This window comes from Notamacropus eugenii, chromosome 2 (genome assembly GCF_028372415.1).
Source record: "Notamacropus eugenii isolate mMacEug1 chromosome 2, mMacEug1.pri_v2, whole genome shotgun sequence".
In the NCBI taxonomy this organism is placed as follows: domain Eukaryota; kingdom Metazoa; phylum Chordata; class Mammalia; order Diprotodontia; family Macropodidae; genus Notamacropus; species Notamacropus eugenii.
In genome coordinates this window covers 234576193-234595085 of record NC_092873.1, presented here as the reverse complement: position 1 = coordinate 234595085, position 18893 = coordinate 234576193, and the positions used below count along the sequence as shown (strand labels likewise).

At 37.2% G+C, this 18893-nt stretch overlaps 1 protein-coding gene across 2 annotated transcripts in view; it reads left to right on the top strand.

The window, feature by feature from the left end:
• Window positions 1–18466, top strand: part of LOC140526968 (utrophin-like) — a 74294-nt gene extending 55828 nt beyond the window's left edge. Inside the window, exons 14-15 of one of the 2 annotated variants that reach the window (XM_072643582.1) lie at window positions 2448–2614; window positions 16389–18466. In XM_072643582.1, the coding sequence (XP_072499683.1) occupies window positions 2448–2614; window positions 16389–16413 (192 nt within the window). In that variant the 3' untranslated portion in view covers window positions 16414–18466. The other variant, XM_072643584.1, reaches the window with a different exon arrangement.
• Window positions 18467–18893: the final 427 nt, after the last annotated feature.

Sequence of the window (18893 nt, the reverse complement as noted above, 5' to 3'; positions counted from 1 at the left end):
GAGTGGGAAGAACTTAGAGTAAAACAAGTGTTATCTTGTAAGAAAAACTGAGCAGGAAAAGGGAAGTGATTTAAAAGTTTCGAATTTCAGTTTGTCACTCCCTAAATCGTCCATGAGTTTGTACATCAGCCTCTCTTTTGAAGTTAGCACTGTCAGTGTTATTTGTGGAGAAGCTATTATTTATAATTTAGAGATAAGTCTTATTCCTATAACTTTTTCCAATGACTTGCTGCAGAATTCCATTTTAATATTAGTGTCAAACCCGTTTTCCAAAAGTTCCTTTCAAACATGATATTCTCAAAAACTTGGATTCAATCCCTTGTCAGACACACCTGTGAGCAGAATGAAACTTGGGGCTTTTCATTTTCTCCTAATGTGGCTAATATAGAATATAAAAAATATTGAACTTTATTTGCATGGCAAGTTTCTATGGTGCTGGAGAGCGAGGTGGACAACCAAAGTATTGTCTTTCGATTCCTTTATTTTCTTTGGACTTTGGCTAAAGCAGTTTTTCCATATAGAAAGTTTTCCTTGGGAGATGTATAGCAGGTTATGATTGACTGAAGTACTGAGGCATTCTTTGCAAGAACCTTCAGAAATATTTCTTACTCACTTGATTAGCTAAGCGAGGCTTCATAGATAGGATTTAATAACAATGTCAGCTGAGATAATCTGTATCTTTCATTTCCAATGTTTGATTCAGTGTGGTGTGTTTCAGTGCATGTCAGAGAATAAATCTGATCTGCTCAAAGCATTTTTTCACGCAAATAAGACAGTGTTGTTAATAGAGAAGAAAAGCTCATTCACTCATGCTTTTTTTGTGAAAGAAATTACAAGCATGAATACATAAAGCATCCTTTTTTTGTTTGGAGCTGGGTCACTTCACTGATACATTTGTACAGACTTGCACAATCGATCATTTGTCTCCCTTCTCAGACAGCCAAATGACTCCACTAGGTACAGCCACGAAAGTTACCACAGCCAAACATGGTCAGCTGCAATATCAGTAAAGGAAGAGGAATGCTTTAATCAGTTTGGCTAATAACATCCCAAATAAAGGATACCCCAAATTACGATAGAATTTTGTTTACCTTGACCTGTCACTGGGATTTCGTTAGAACAGAACAGCCATTTAGGGGAGGGTTACTCTTTGGGCAGATTTCTTGAGAGTTTCCTGTATTTACAACATGTGCTATCTCAGTCTGAAAATGGTATTTATGTCACTTTGTGCAGGAATTGATCCTGCCGTGTACTTTTTGTACCACTGCTCAATTACTGCTGATGCAGCTAACAGAATAAGAAATTTACAGTCCCAATATTTTCCAGCAGGTGTCAACATAAGGCAATGCTATCAAAGCTCTGGTTTAAGGAACCAAGAAACTAAAAAGGAAACTGGCATGAATATTGTAAATTAAAACGACCTAGTGGGAGATGGATGCATAACATTCATTTTGTTGAACTGAGCAAATTTATTTTCGACATTGACAACCCTGAAATCTGTATGATGTCAGTGGGGTACAATTAGATGGCTGAGAGTTGCTTGCCTGAATAGTTGCTTAGTGATCGCTACTCCTCTGAAAGATGTTTGATAGTGGTGACAGAAAACAATTCTACAGCATAGGAATATTTTTTTGTATTTTGTCATCTATAATAGAGTTTAATTGAATTCCATTTGTTATCAGTCTTCATGTATCAAACGGATAAATATCATGAATTCATGTTCTTATGGACACCAAGAATATTAGAACATTAGTACAACTTGGTCATTTTACGGATGAACAAACTAAGGACAAAAAAGCTGTGACTGACCTGAGCTCACACATCTTTCTTAGTGTACACATCACTTTTAAGTTCCCAAAGGAAGCAGTAGCTCATATTTTCATTTGAAGGGAAATCAGCAATTTTTATGTATACATTTAGAATATATATACTTCAGCAGAGATGGAACCCTCAGACATTTTTCTTTTATGCAAATGAAAACAATTTCAGAGAGAAATTAAATGCTAGGTTAACCTGAACTGAATTGAATTCCAGTGGCCAGTCATTGCTTCTCTCGTACCCTCCCACTACCCTAGTTACTGGTGCCTTCCTCGGTTTGTTAGATGTGTGGTTATAGCCCCAAAGTAGATTGCCAACTTCTTGGGATTGATTCAAACAGTTTCTCTCAGTACCTTGCATATCATGAGTACTTAATAAACGTTTGTTGCGTGGGACTGGACTGGAATTCAGAAGTTGTAGGCTTTGAAGAAATCCCTTGTTTATGTTTGAAAACATTCGACTGTTTGAAGAAGATTGGCTTTGTTATGAGGAAGATCAAAGTCGCTGGTTAAGTCCAAACATCATGGTAATTGATGATCGTAAAAACTATTGTCTTTATCTAGCAGAATAATAAATTACTATTACTTAACATTTGCATTTTTCTCTTCTTATTTTAATGGGACATACAGGCAGAAATCAACCCACACAGCGATATTTGGAAAAATATCGTTGAAAAACAACAGGAAAATATGATCAAGGCCCTTGGAAATTCCAATGCAGCAGCCACCCTCCAACATAAAATCAATGTTATGAATGAAAGATGGAGTCATTTAAAAGCCAAATTGCCTTGCATCAGGTCAGTATAAGATATATGAAAATAGGAATTTTGAGAAAAATTTCTTTGTTAATGTGGTATTGTGAGAAAAGAGGTGCAGCACTGAAAATGGCTCAGCAAGATTTTAACATTTTAAATCCAAGTGTACTTGGATCACAATTTAGAGTTGCAAATAGATTTACCAAAATCTAGTCTGTTCTTAAAATTTGCATTGTAAGTAAGGTTGGAAACTGCTTAATAATAGTGAATATTAGTTTTAAAGCAAAGGCCAGTACTGACATCCAAATCTCAGTGGAATCTTTTGAACTGGATAGTAGTCTCATTAGTAGGCTAGGTAGCCTGGCCTTGGAGTCAGGATAGCCTGGATTCATCCGATTCCTCTAAAACATATTATTGTGCTGAGTCGTTCTGTATATGTCCCTTCACTTTTCTTGCCACGGACAATTCTCTTAAGACTTTTAAATTACAGATGTCATGTTGACCTGTATTAATGAAGGAAGTTCATATACCAAGGAGCTTCGTAACCTGAGAAGATAATAGATCCACATGTGCATCAAGGCGGGGGGGCGGTGTTACAAGCCAAGGAGTTTCCTAAAGTGGGGAAATTATAGAGATCTGGTGGTGTAGAGAATATTATTAGTATTTCTCTTACTAACATTTCTCCTCTTGCCTTTCTCCCCTAATAAGATCTGTAATTTTATCTAAATTGGTAGTCTGTTTACCAGCATAGATTGAAGTCTTGCTAGGTTTGGTAAAGGAATTTCAGAAGGTACTATGGTGGCCAAGACAAATTGATCATTTTATGGCTAACCTTCTGGTAACAAGCCCTTGAACTTGAAGTCAGTTGGTTGTCAGGCATAAGACAGAGTCTATTCTCTAGCCTATGTTCCACATCTTTTTTTTTTTCCTTTGGCTGGACTTTCCAGAGCTTGTTCTTAATTGACAACTTTTAAGACCTCAGGTTCACAAGCACATCATCCAGGACTGTGGCAGAATATTATCATCATGGTCAGTAGTATCTGGGGGTAGAGAGATTGATATCAGATGCATTTCAGATGGGTGATTGAAGTCAGTCCATCACTCAACTATCATTTATTAATGTGTACTACGTGGCAGGCACTGTGGTAAGCACTGGAGATAAAAAGAAATGCAAAAACAAACTCTAGCATCAAGGCATTCATACTCTAATAGGGAAAGATAACATACAAGATATAATCAGGATCAGGTAGAAGTATTATTGGAGTAAGGAGTAAGGAAAAGACTCCTTCAATATGGTTGAACATAATACGTTGTGATGGCTGTGATTACAGAATGGAAAATGTCATAGATGTGTGCCAGTTTATGTAAATCATTTTCAAGTTGGCATTTTCAAGTTGTGCTGTAAAATCCTCCATTTGAATTTTATTGGTCCTAATATGTTTGTTCACCAATTTCAATACCTTTCTCCCTTTTTCATACCTGTATAAATGAATCAATGTCTATATCTCCACTCTTCCAGCTTGAATGGCAACTCTGTGATCAAGTCACTCTCTGTTTAATTGTTAGGAATTTAGGCCTCTCTTTTTTAAATTCATCCCAGAATGTGTTGCTCAGAAAGCCTGCAAGAGGAAAGAAAACCCAGTCTGGTGTGACTTTGAAAAATGATCAACCAATTTAGCTACCTTTTTCTCTACCAAAAGGGAAAAACAAAGGAAAAACTCCCCCATGGTGAAATTAGTTTGTGTGTAGACACAAGCTCAGTGTGATATACTGTAGTTACCTTTGCTTCTGGTTTCCTAACCATGATTTCTTTGGTGCAGCCACTTTGGTGGATCTACGATTTCATTAATTTTCTATATTGTTTCTGGTCATCCCCTTTCCGTGGTTCTTCGTACATGGTAATACTGATCCACTTTTCTCCATATATTCTTCCATATGTTGGGTGTTAGCCCAGCGTGCTCAAGGATGTTTGTGGTCGTCATTACTATCTAGCAGGAGACCCCAGGATATTACTTGAGCTATCCTTGTCATTTCTTGTGCTAGCTACTTCACTTGCCCATGCTATGATCTAGTCTGTTGGAAAAATATGTGTTAGAGAAGAGTAAAATATTTGGGATCATAATGATCATCTCCTCAATAAGTCCTTGTCTGTCTGTATCACTTATCCAAGATAAGTCTGTCTATTAATAGCTGGGCAAAGGACTGCCAGATCAAATGTAAGCCATATTTTAGGAAATATGTTTTATTTTCCCCCATCTATTTTATTTTTCCAATACAAATAGGTTGAGCAATCTTTTTCCAAGGTACTATTGTTTTCACCAAGGAAATTAGGATTTTAGAGTATCACACAATTAGTTCACTATTGATCAATAAGATCATTTAAAAATCTCACCATTGATAATGAATTCTTCTCTTTCCAAACAAGGTACATAGGGTCTTTCCTATAACACCAAGTACTTTAGGTGATCAAATGCCTTTTTGTTTCTCATCTTATGTGATGGTAACATTTAGATTGCCCTTGAATCATAGAGTGCTTTGTCATGTTCGGTATCAGTAAGGACCCTGGCATAGACAGCTTCTTTGATCGACTTTTCTAAAAGAAAAGCAACTTTTGAGGGGTCAGCAATCTACTTTAATCAAGCACATATGTCATTCACTTAGTTCAGGGGAAAAAGTCAGCACCCTGAACTTCAGAGAAAATAAAAACAAATTACAACCAGAAAGACCAACAGACAGGGCTTCCAACTGTCTGAACATAGAGAAGACATATATCATTACCAGAGAGAGAAGCCCCAACACATCTGGGTTTTCAAAGCAGGGGGGCTTCTTAAAATGGCTGCCCAGAGTCTCATCTGGCATATAGAAACCTTCTTCCAAAAAATTAGTCCAAAGTAAAACCTCACCTCAGAGTATATATATACTTTTCAGAGCTTGAGGGCATGACTGTCATGACCCAGTATCTCATTAGAAATTAAAAAAAGGTGTTGTCAGAGGCCTATTAATGGATGGGGAAGGTTTTTAACTCTTTTTTCTCCCCCTAGCCCCCACTTACCCTCAATCATTAACCTTAGATGTCCACATGGATGGATAGGTACGATGATACCTTTTTGGGCGACCATTTAAAAAGCTATGTATGTTTTACTCTATGTCAAACATACATCTGTTGTATCTTTGATCTGCATTCAGGCTGTACTAGTTCTTTGGAGATGGACCAACATCTTTCATCATAAGCCTTACAGAATTGTCTTGGATCATTGTATTGCAGAGAAAGCTAAAGTTATTCATAGTAGTTCACCATAAAATATTGCTGTTACTGTGTAAAATGTTCTCCTGGTCCTGCTCTTTTCACTTTGCATCAGTTCGTGTAAATCTTTCCATGCTTTTCTGAGAGCATCCTGTTCATCAATAACAACTTGTTCAGTCATTCCCTAATCGATGGCCATCTCTTCAATTTCCAATTTTTTGCCACCACTAAAAGAACTGCTATATTTTTGTATGCATAGGTCTTTTTCCTTTTTTAAAAAATCTTTTCGGGATATAGACCTAGTAGTGGCATTTTTCTTGGTCAAAGGGTATGCATGGTTTTATAGCCCTTTGGGGATAGTTCTAAATTATTTTCCAGAATGGTTGAATCAATATACAACTTCACTGATTGTACATTACTAGTTTGACTTTTCTCACATCCCCTCTGACATTTGTCATTTTCCTTTTCTGTCACATTAGGCAATCTGACAGGTGTGAGGTAGTAGGTCAGAGTTATTTTAATTTTCATTTCTCTCATCACTAGTGCTTTGGAGCATTTTTTTATATGACTATAGAGAACTGATTACTTTTCCTGAAAACTGCATGCTAATATCCTTTGACCATATAACAGTTGAGGAATGCCTGTTATTTCTATAAATTTCCCTCTATAGCTCCCTCGCCTGACTGGTGTTTCTGGATAATGGCCATCACCTCTCTTTGTACAAAGTTTTAGAATTTTCATGAAAAAGACTAAATGTATGCCTTTCATTTCTTTAGGTAACAAATGTTATGAGGTGATATGCATGACTGTGAGTGAATCATAGATCAAAATCTTGCAAAAAAGGGCTATTATTTCTCCTACCATTTTTGATGTTCTTGGAATCCAAAAAACTTTACTGTCACAAGCCTCATTTTAGGTTTTATATAATTTTCATCATATTCTTCACTTTCATGCTTTTTTTTAAAGGCGAGGAATTTTTAGGTAAATTGTCAATTATCTAAGAGAAAATGAAAGGGGATGTTGGGGCAATGTAGTACAGAGTAGGAAAAGGAACTGTGGACCTTGAAATTAGATAGAATTTGGTTTGATACCAGTTCATAATGGGCAGGTCATTTCACTATCATCCCTTAAATGAGGTCAACAGTGTTTGTGGAGGTAGAGTCAGAGACCTGTGGAGAGGATTGAAATTACTATTATATTATGACCTAATGACCGATGATATTTTGTGTTTGTCTTAGATTTAATATGTAGCTTTGTTCAGTGAATGGTAATTGTCTCATCTCTGTTTTAGTCCTCTCAATTATATTTAGTTTAAAGATAACTCCAGGCCCACACAATTTTTTCTAGTTTAGTATAACTAAATTTCGATTGACAACCACATCTTCTCATTTGTATATATGCTTCTGATGTATTCCCAGTGAGCCAGATGTATTTTGTGACCTTCAGAATGTTGTGTAATTCCCAAGTTAATGATTTTCTAAACCTGTATCAAAGCTAATTGTCATACTGACATATTTCCTAAATATTGTAAATATTGGTGATTATAAAAGAGGTCTAGAAGCAAGCTGTGAAAATGCCTCCCTTGCTCCCCCCCCCCCATCAAACCAACACTTCTTTTCATTATCTTGATATAATATTTCTGTGATTACCTTTTCTTTGTTATAAATGACGTTGGTATGATAGATGACCTAAGGAGAAGGGCATTTCCAGTCAAGGGAATTCTATTGAGGAAATGAAAAGTTGCCTGTTGTAGAAGAAATGGTATCATTAGTGGGTCTATACTGGCTTTGTAGATTGCATTGCAAAAACCGGAAGTTTGTGCACTTTCAGAAACTCTGCCTTGGCAGGGCTGGATCAGCCTTCAGCCCAGCTGAATGCTACTTTCTTCCTCCCGTGTCCACAGAAAGGTGACCTTAACAAAGTGTTTCCCTGATCGCGGTATTTGATTTCATTGAGCTATTCTTTTTCTTCATTTCGTTTGGCATCCCTGGGTATACTTTTTAATCCTCCTTCTGGGGATCTCTTCAATTTGACCCTAGCATTTAGGTTTGAAATTGAGAGGGAACACTCCACTGTGGGAGCTTCATCTGTGATATCTTCGGTGCCCTATGACTTGCAGGCACCCAATGGAGAGATTCTCCATCTGACACTTTGTATCCAACTGAACTCAGAGCAGAGTGGTCTTAGTGGAAGAAGTAACCAAGAACCTTATCCTCTATGGTGGGCCCACTTGTCTAGGTGGTTATTGGAACTTCAGAGCAATGGGGTTTGATTTCTTACCTAAAGGGCGAGGCTTTGACTTCCACTGGGCCAAATATCCCAAATATCTGTGTATGCTCACTTTTATGCAGTAAAAACTATACATGCCTGCCTTGTTTTATTGCACTTCACTCTCCTGCAAATGAAGCAGTACAAATGAAAACAAACACATGCCCAGATATTTTTAAACACTTGGGGAAAATTGGAAACTGGTCAATATTTTTCTCTACTGAGATTGCAGAACTGATGTTACTTTGCAAACCACACCTGTTTAGAAACACTATCTTTTTTTCTCTATAAACCAACCACAAAACTATACATAGTTGCATCCCTTGGCCTTTGTGATATTCTTTGGTGGTCATCACCCCAAATCTTACTAGATGTCATCTAAGGTATAAGATTTTTGAAGTGATACAAGGCATTCTCAAACTTCAGTTCAGTTCTCTTTGAACACAATATGCATCATAACACAAAAGATCTCACTTGAGGGTACTTGTATACCCTGACTGGTAACTTTTCATGTTTTGAATAGGAAAGTGAATAATGAATATACATAGGTGATGTTTTTTTAAAACTTTTGCAGATGATTATGATTTGCTTTAAGTAATACAATAATATATAATAAAATGTACATTATATTACATATTACGATGCCACATACTTATGATCTATTGTCAATATATAATTGTGGACAATTATGATATGTTAATTGTTTGAATTTCTGGGGTATATGAGTAGGCAAAAGCAAAGGATGGTGTTCTTGGCTCCAGGAGGGGAGACAGTATGATTCCGTGCCCATACATAGCCAGCAGATGGTAGAAGGGGAAGGGCAAGAGACTTGTTTTGGCCTGCTCTAGTATCTTCTCAATGTACCTTTCTTCACTCATCAGGTAATCAGTAGTCTGTCTCTGGTTAGCACATCGAAACCAGTTATAGGATGTGCAGGCTCCACATTAAGGAACAGGGCTTTTCTAATCACTTCAAGCATCATGATTTCCCAAAGTAGAATCCTAAGTGTCTTCCACATGGGTTGCCACCAGGCAGAAGACAACATAGATACTCTGAGATTAGGACTTTATTGGCCAGGGCCCTGTTAATATGGAACTCCATTGACAAGAATTATGTAGGATAAGAAGGCTTTTGAACAGCTTGTGATTAGCAGTTTTTAGAGAAAGTATATAAGTCAGTGAGATCATAGATCATCAAAGAATTGAAATAATTATGTGAACATGCAAATACATGGTTTAACATTTAATTTTGCTTTGGACAGTATTTTAACAGTAGTTAAAATACTCAGTTTCCTTCCCCTATCCCCTCTGTAAGTCTAACACTGTTATTATGCAGGTTTTTGAAAAGGTAAAAGAAGCTCTAAACTTTGGTAATTATGTGTTGTGTTGCAATATTAGTGTTAGCTCATTAGAAAAGTCCATTCTTTCTCAATATTAGGAAGTAGTAGTAAGGGTGAATTCAGATTCACCTAAGTTTCTTTGAACAATGAAATGCTTATACTTTTCTATCCACCTTTGATCAAACATTCTCTACAGTTCTGAATCACATTTTTCTCTGAGACTATTTCAGTTTTAAATAACTAAATTTTATTTTGTTCTAACATTATTACATATTTGCAGAAGTTTTCTTTCATGTACTTGAGTTTTACTTTCTTTTGGCTTCATAGATGCAGCCAATTTTCCATTTCGTTCCATAAATGTATATGAAATGCCCACTGTGCACCAGTTACCAGGTTAGAGAATACAAAGGCAAAAATAAATGAAGATAAAAAATACCCTTATTCTTATTCTACTGATTTATTTAGAGTTTTGTCTTTCTCTGGTCAATTAGTTAACAAAATACTTTGCTATGAATAGTATCTTTCTTCAACGTAATGTGTTCTGAGGCAATTTATTTTTCTTAGGTGGTTCTGATGCAAAGAAACCTAGGAAAAACCACATTGAGTGGAGATACCCTGTCTTATAGTATATACCTGTGTTTCAGTACAGAATGACATACCAGTGTACATACTAGTATATCCTGCCTTGCCTCTTTGTTTAGAATGTAAGAGAACAGAAATCAGTGTTACTGGATTTTGGGGGAAGAGAAAGCAAAGAAGAATATAAACTATAGGATTTAAGGAATCTAGAGGGGAGACCAACTTCATTGTGTTTTCTTCTGCCCATATGTTTTGAATTGCTATGTAGAAGCAATGAACAAGAGGGACCTTGGATATCAGCTAGCAGAGTGTGTTTTGGAATAGTATTCTATCCAAGGGTGGGGAACCTGTGGTCTCCAGGCCACATGTGGCCCTCTAGGCCCTCAAGTGTTGCCCTGTGACTGAATCCAAACTTCACAGAACAAATCGCCTTAATAAAAGAAAGGCAGCAACCAAGGACCTAGAAGGCCACATGTAGCCTCGAGGGTTAGATTCCCCATCCCTGGATAGGAGATACCAGAGAACCTAAACGTTGGAATCTCTGCTCACATCCACCCCTCCAAAAGCAGGGATCTCTTGTTAATCTTTTTCTTTTTTTCCCATTTGTCTTTCAGCCTCGTAATTCAACAGGAACTGTTTACTCCAGAGTTACCAATACTCTGTTTATTGGTAAATTTCTTAAACTTGTACTTTTTTGACCTGTCTCAACATTTGAAACCGTTGGCTACCCTCTCCTTCTTTGTTCTTTCTTCTCTCTGACTTTCTACCTACCTCCCCTACCTCTGAGTTAATTCCCTTTGCTGTTTATCCTCCATATCGCAGTACCTAACGGTGATTTTACCCCCTGGCTATATTGTGGGCCTTCTCTCTCAATGCTGCCCCAGCTTGATGACCTGGTCGGCTCCCATGGAAAGGACCTAAGGAACAAGACTAGATGGAAACAATGTCTTTTTCCTGTCTTGTGTTGCCAGCTGCCCATTGAACATTTCAATTAGATGTCCTGAAGGCATCTTGAACCCCTCATTTCCTTTTTTTTTCAAGTCCTAGTCTTAATAATATTTTATTTTTTCTTCAGTTGCATCTAAAGATAATTTTCTTTATCTTTAGCATTCGGTTTTCAAAAGTTTGAGTTCCAAATTCTTTCCTTCTCTCCCTTCCTGAGAGTAAGCAGTCTGATATATGTTACATATGTGTAATCATGCAAAGCATATTTCCATACTTGTCATGTTGTACAAGAAAATACAGACAAAAAGCAACACACGTGCCAATAAAATAAGTGAAAAATAGTATGTTTCAATCTGCATTTAGCTTCTGTCAGTTCCTTTTTCTGAAGACGCATAGCATTTTTCATCATGAGTCCTTCAGAATTGTCTTGGCTCATTGCATTGCTGAGAACAGCTAAGTCATTTACAGTTGATCAGCACACTGTATTGTTGGATCCGTGTCCAATATTAGACTCACTTCACTTTGCATCAGTTCATGTAAGTCTGTACAGATTTTTCTGGATTCATCCTGCTGATCATTTCTTAGAGCATACTAGTATTCCATCCAATCATATACCACAATTTGTTGTGTCCTAATCTTTCAATGTCCCTTCCAACACTTAGCATTTTCCTTTTCTGTCATATTAGCCAATCTGATAGGTAGATATGAGGTATTATCTCAGAGATGTTTTAATTCACATTTCTCTAATCTATAGAGACAGAGCATTTTTTTCGTATGGCTATAGCTTTGATTTTCTGAAAACTGCTTGTTCCTATCCTTTGACCACTTATCAATTAGGGAATGACTTGTAACCTTTAAAAAAATTGACTCAGTTCTCTACATGTTTGAGAAATTAGAACTTTATCAGAGAAACTTTCTCCAAAAGAAAAAAATTTCTCAGCTTTCTACTTTCCTTCTAATCTTGACTGCATTGGATTTGTCTGTGCAAAAACTTTTTAATTAAGTGTAGTCAAAATTATCCATTCTGCATCCCATAATGCTCCCTGTCTCTTGTTTGGTCATAAATTCTTCCTTGTCCAGATCTCCACATTTCCTAATCAGAACTCATTATCTTTCCTCCTACCCCCCAACTCATCTTCTGAATTTTCCTTTTCATGTTGATAACACCATAATTTATCCAGACAATTCAGCTTCCCAATGTCGGTCTATCCTTATCTTCTCTTATACCCCATACAACACATAAATTGTTTGTTGCCAAATCTGTTTTAACAGTATCTTTTATTTTTTCCCCATCTCTTTACTTACATGACCTGTTTCTGGCTATCATCTCCTTTTACCTGGACTGTTGCCTCTTCAACCAGCTTCCCACCCCAAGTATCTCCTCATCACATCCTATCCCCTCATAATTTTCCTCCCTTATTTAGCAGACAGGCCAGTGACTTTCTAGGGTCAGATCTCCTTTGTTTCACTTTGCCAACCGTTCACAACCTGCCCCCAACATTCCTTTCTAACCTCATTATGCATTAATTTTCTTCATCATTTCTTCCCGATTGGACTATCTCCTCCTGCCATTCCCCACCGGAAGTGGCAGTAGTGCTCTAGTGTTGGAATGGCCAGTTTTTCAGAAATAGCCAAGAGGTCTGAAGAAGAGAGAGAGAAAGGAAGGAGTCCTTTGGTCTAGGTTTCACATGTGGTACTTCAGACCAGTGGGTGCTGTAAACCTGATAGGCTCCCAGAGACACAGGTTTGAAGTTTTCATCAAAAGTCGTGTTGGAAACATCATCAAGGCCACCTTGATTTGCCAAGCCTGGCTAGAGAGAAGGACCTGAGGGCTAGCCCAGAAGCCACTTGCCTGAGGCCAGTAATCCTGTCCCCAGGCCCCAGGGCCTGTCTGCCCTCACATAGCTTTCTCAATTAGTTTCCTCTCTTTTACTCTTATTAGCCCTCTATCTCCTGACTCCATCCCTTAGCATGCTTAGCATGCATTCCTTTCTCATCTCTACTTCTTAGAATTTCTTGCTTTCTTCAAATCTCAGCTCAAGTGCCATTTTCCACAAGAAGTCCTACTAGATTCTCTGCCCTTATCCCACGCCCCAGCTATTTATGTTTTCTCCCCAAACCCATTACCTTGTCTATATTTTAGAAATATTTTGCATTCTTAAAAATTCTGATTTCTGCCAGGACAGAGACTGTTTAAATTTTGTCCTTGAATCCCCAGTGCCTGGCACATATTTGAGAGGTGATAAAGGAATAGCAATTAATTAAAGCCAAGAAAAGTTGAATGTCTCCTTTACAGACATGCAAAATGTAGAATGTCTTATGTGCAATAAGGAAACTTGGATTTGCATTCCTTTATGCAGATCTCTTAGACCTTTCAGGCTTAGACTTGAATTTCCTCATCTGGAAATAGGTAATAATTACATGACTTATCTCGCAGGCTGATGGTGATAAAAGTACATTGTAAACTTCAAAGGGCTATGGAAATATGAACTATGATTTTATTACAGAAGAAAAATAGTAGGACGTCATAAAGTGTCTCAGCATGAATCATTTGAGTCCGGTTTTCTTCTCAACTGTATTTAAAATGGGTTACTGAATAGTCGCAGATCAGCCTGATTAAATACCCTGCAACAAAGAATGGATATACTTTCTCCATACAACATTACACTGTATTGTACCACTCTGCAGAGCCAATTGAATTTGGGATTGTGCCACATGCAATAAGAGAAGATTAAGGTTGTCTTAAAATTAGCTAGTGCACTATGATCTAAGCCAATCTTGTTTAAGAAGATGGGATGAGAAATGAGGTGTTTTTCTCTTTCTCTTTTCCCCTTCATTCAGTTGTCTCAATCATTCCTTCAAGTGTATGAGGAATTTTTACTTTACTTGCCTAAATCCAATAAAGACCAGGGCCTTATAGATTGGGCATATGTTAATTTTCTTTTCTCACTATTTCATTAGAGACGTCTTCCCCCAGTTCAATCAGGAAAGTGTACTTCCCTGCCTCTGAAGCTTTTCAAGCAGTTGATCAGAGAAGTGGCCACTTGAATAAATGGAACAGTAAGCTCGTCTTGGTTAAATTGGTACAAGTTCAAAAGCAAACGATGTATGGGGAAGACACAGAAAAAAAACCAAAACAGGGCAAGTTCAACCAAACCTAAAGCCATTCTTTAACAATATTTTTGAATACTTAAGGCCTTATCTTGTTTCTACTTTCTGTCCTGTTAATAATCTTGAAAGCAGCCAATCTAATAAAACTCCCATATTAAAGAGATGCTAGTTTCCAAAACAAATCTGGAGGCAATTATTGACACTACAAAAGGTTTCTTTGTCTTACATCTGTAGGGTTCTTTCTAAGTTTCCAGTCCCCAACATTTCAAGAATTACTTGATTATCACCAAACTGGTTGTTGTCCTTCGTTCTCGAAGAGGACCAAAATGACATTACCATGATAAAATGACATTTCTGTGTGTCCGACTGTGGCTGATCAGACCAATATGAGCTTGGAATGCTCTACCACAGATTGAGCACAGATAGTCATATGAACATTGGGGGTGGATACTCCAAATGTGCGCATCCCACATTTACTTTGTGCTGTCTTGATTCTGCTTTGCTCATAGAGTATAGCACCCTTTCTGATGTGGGCACACCATGCTGAGCGGTCCTGTGCCAGTGTCTCCCATGTCACACAACCAATTCCAAAGTTCTTGAGAGAGACCTTGAGAGTTTCCTTGCATTGCTGCTTCTGACCACCATGTGATCGCCTATGCCATGTGATTTCTCCATGAAACAGTTTTTGGCAAGCGTACAGTGCAGTGGATAGAGCCAGCAGAACAGGAGTCAGGAGGACTTGAGTTCAAATCTCACCTCCAACTTTTGACATTCACCAGCTGTGTGACCTTGGACAAGTCACCTAACCCCATTTGCCTCATCCTGGGTCATCTCCAGTCATCCTGATGAATATCTCCTCACTGGATTCAGATGATTCTGGAGGAGAAGTGAGGCTGGTGACCTGCACAGTCCTCCCTCAAAACTAAGTTAAGTGCAAGTCATGTCATTATTTCTCTGATAGCATGGTCTTCTTCGTCAACAAAGGATGAACACACACACACTTTGCATTTGAACAATGTGCTTAGCCCATTGGAATTGTGCTCTCTGAAATGTAGTATGAATGCTTGGCAGTTCCGCTCAAGCAAGGACCTCAGAGTCTGGTAGCTTATCCTGCCAGGTGATCCTCAGAATCCTCCCAAGACAGTTCAAATGGAAGCAATTCAGTTTCCTGGCATGGCACTGGTAGACTGTCCATATTTCACAGGCATACAACAATGAGGTCAGCACAATGGATCTGTAGACCTTCAGTTTGGTAGTCAGTCTAATACCTCTTCTCTCCCAAACTTTTCTTTGGAGCCTCCCAAACACTGAGCTAGCTCTGGCAATGCGCGCATCGACCTCATTGTCAATGTGTACATCCCTGGAAAATACACTACCAATTGTAAGTGAACTTTTCCACAGAGTTCAAAACTTCTCCATTTGTTGCAACCGATAGTTCTACATATGGATGGTGGCTGAGGGAGCACCTGTATTTTCTTGCTGTTAATTATTAGGCTACATTTAGCACAGTCAGCAGTGAATTGATCCATACTTTGTTACATTTCAGCTTCAGAGGTTGCATTGAGTACACAATCATCTGCAAACAGAAAATCGTGCACCAACACTCCCTCCACTTTGGTCATAGCTTTGTAGCCTTTTCAAACGGACGAACTTACCATCAGTACGGTAGTTGCCCTTGAGACTGTGTTTATCCTCACTGAAAGTATCTGATAACATGGCTGAAAACATCATGCTAACAAGCATGCGAGCAAGCACACAGCCCTGTTTCACTCCATTGATGACTGGGGAGGCACAAGAGCATTGTCCACTATCCACAACCTGGGCAAACTTGCCATCGTGACGCTGGCATACAATACTGATGAACTTCTCTGGGCAATCCAATTTTGACATAATTTTCCCTAATTTGTGAGTGTCAAAGGCCTTGGTCACATCTACAAACATTGTGCACAGAATAGGAATCTGAATCTCATTTATGTTTTTTGTCTTGTAACAATCCTAAGAAAAGATTTGCGTGATGGTGTGGTGGTAGGGGTGGTGTAGGAGGAGAGAGCCAATAATTTGTATAGTTGAGAGTCTCATCTCCCTTCAATAGTTTTAGTCATTTCAGTTTGACTTGAAATCTCAAGTCTGGCACATGCTACCTGAAGGAAAGTATTACACCTTTCTTTGGTCTTCAGTATTCTCATCTCTAAAATGAGGAAGATGGACGAAATGATCGGAAAATCTCTTATAGCTGAAAACTCCACGTTCCTTATTTTTGTTTTGTGAACCTTAAAGTGCCCTATAAATAAGAGTGATTATAATTATTATTTCCCATATGTTCTTAATAGGAGGAGAAGTTCAAACAAGCTCTAAAGAGCTGCCCACATGGTGTGTATAAAGCCTCTTGGACCTGACAAGGTGTAATAAAAATAGAAGATCTGCATTATGAAATTGCTGCATCTGCATCAAACATGTTGTCTCCAGCAACTGATAGGAACCATTCGTTGTACCAATATTTGAAAGCTAAGAAACTTTACATAACTGAGGAATTTCCTGAGCCTCCTGTGGAACCTGGAAGGCACCTATTCTATCTGTCAAGTAGGTGGTGAGTTGTTTCTCCAGCTCAGTTAGGCTTTCCTGCAAGACCTGCAACATGTGGTCAGTTTCCCTCATGGTCTGTAGTTGCTTTTCCAAAGAAATTTGTCTGAATTCTGCCTATAGAGGAGAAAAAGTATTAAGAAACTCAGCAGACACTCAGTTAGGTATAACTATCAGAATACAAGAGCATCCACACATTCTAGGTCACAAAAAGAAGAAAGAGATGCCAAAGCATCACCGCTTAGAGAGCTATGACTTGATTTAGAGAAGTAATTAACATCCAAGAACATTCATTGAAAAGATGCTATTGAGTTGTAACAAAAAAAAGATACTTGTACTTTTCTCTTAGCAAAGCATAAAAGACTACCCCTCACAACATTAGATTTCTTCTATAAACAACATTAAATAACAGCAAAGTATAAGAATAAAGATCGCAAAACACAGAGACAAAATAACTGGCTTCAAATTCTGGCTCTGTTAAGGAAAACAGAATGACTTTGGGAAGTCATTTTTATGAATGAAAGGCAGGAAAAATATGAGTTACCATTGGCCAATTTTTTCAGGTACTGTGTGATATGAAATTTCAGAGTTACCTTGACTTTCATTTTTTTAAATTATTCGATAATGGAACATTCTTTGATATAGTTCTTAAAAGTTTACAATATTAGTTATTAATAGTTAAAATTTTTCTTAAAAATTATTATTTTTTTCACTATTAGCAGATGGCTTTTGGTCTTACATATTTCTATTCATGATATGTCTTGGATATCTACCCTTATCAGAGAGATTTGATTGAAAAAAAAGTTCCCAGTTGACTGCTTCCAATTCTTAAACTGTATGCATTAAATTTGTTTGTGCAAAAGCTTTTTTATTTCACATAATCAAAATTATTCATTTTATCAGGTCAGTTTCATCTATTCCTTATGTTAAGAATTCATCTACCAACTGTAGCTATGAAAGGTATATAAGATCTCCTAATTTTGCAACATTCCATTGGTATTATCTTTCATATTCAGGTCATGTATCTATTTGGATATTATTCTGCATTATTGTACAAGATATTGTCTAAGCCTAATTTCTACCAAACTGCTTTCCAATTTTCCCAGTAACACATGAAGGTTCCTCTCCTTATGCTTTCACCTTTTCCATACATAAGTAAGTGAGCTCCCAGTATTTCTGATTAGACCTTGTCAAGTCAACTGCATTGATACCCTTTTTCTATTTTTTGAACAGTAAAATATGATTTCACTGACAGCTGCTTTATAATGTAATATATATATTTTATATATACATATACATGTATATATAATAGAATAACATAATAAGAAGTGCTATTCTCTCCCACTCAATTTTTTGCACTATTTACCTTGATATCTTTGGTCATCTGTTCTCCCAAGTGAACTGTTACAACTTCAATTAGATTTGATAAAGTACCCCATTGCTCATTCTTAATGATCAAATCATCAAATGAACTCTGGTAATATTATCACCTTTATTATGTTAGCATGACCCAACAATGAGCACTGACTGCTCCAATTATATTATCTTTTGTTTCTTGAAGAAACATTTTTATTCCAAGCTACACAAATATTAGCTGTGCTTTGACAGAATAACTCCAAAATATTTTATACATTTCGTAGTTATTTTGAAATTTACTTTCTGTTTGGTCCTTCAGACTTTTTTTTTTAATTGTACAGATATACTGTTGATTGTGGTTTTAAAGTGAAGTCTGGAAATTCATTGAAGGTACTCAGTGCTTCAATTAGTTTCTTTGCTAATTCCCTGGAATATTATAAATAAATGATCACATCGCTGACAACTAAGAATAGTCATGTCTCTTCTTTGCCTCATTTTATGAATTTAATTTCTTTCTCTTGTCTTACTGTTATTGCTAACATTTCTAGAACTGTACTGAAAAATGGGTGCGTTGGTCAGGGATAATTTCTATGGTGTCACTAATGCACATTATTGTTATTTGGGGTTTTAGATACATGTTTCCAAAAGTAACAATTTTATAAACATATGTAAAAATTATGGTTTGCAAAATGGTCAAGATAGGGAAAAAATGACATCACATAATTCTATGAAGTTTTTCAGGTAAGTAAGTTTCAAGTAAGCATATATAATTCCAGTATCTTATAAACGCTTATACATGTAAAATAGTGTTTTGCTCAGTGTTTGTTTTAGATCAAGGAAATTCACATTCTGCTTTTTTCAATACATTTTATACATCGTTACTAACATCTGCTGTCAAA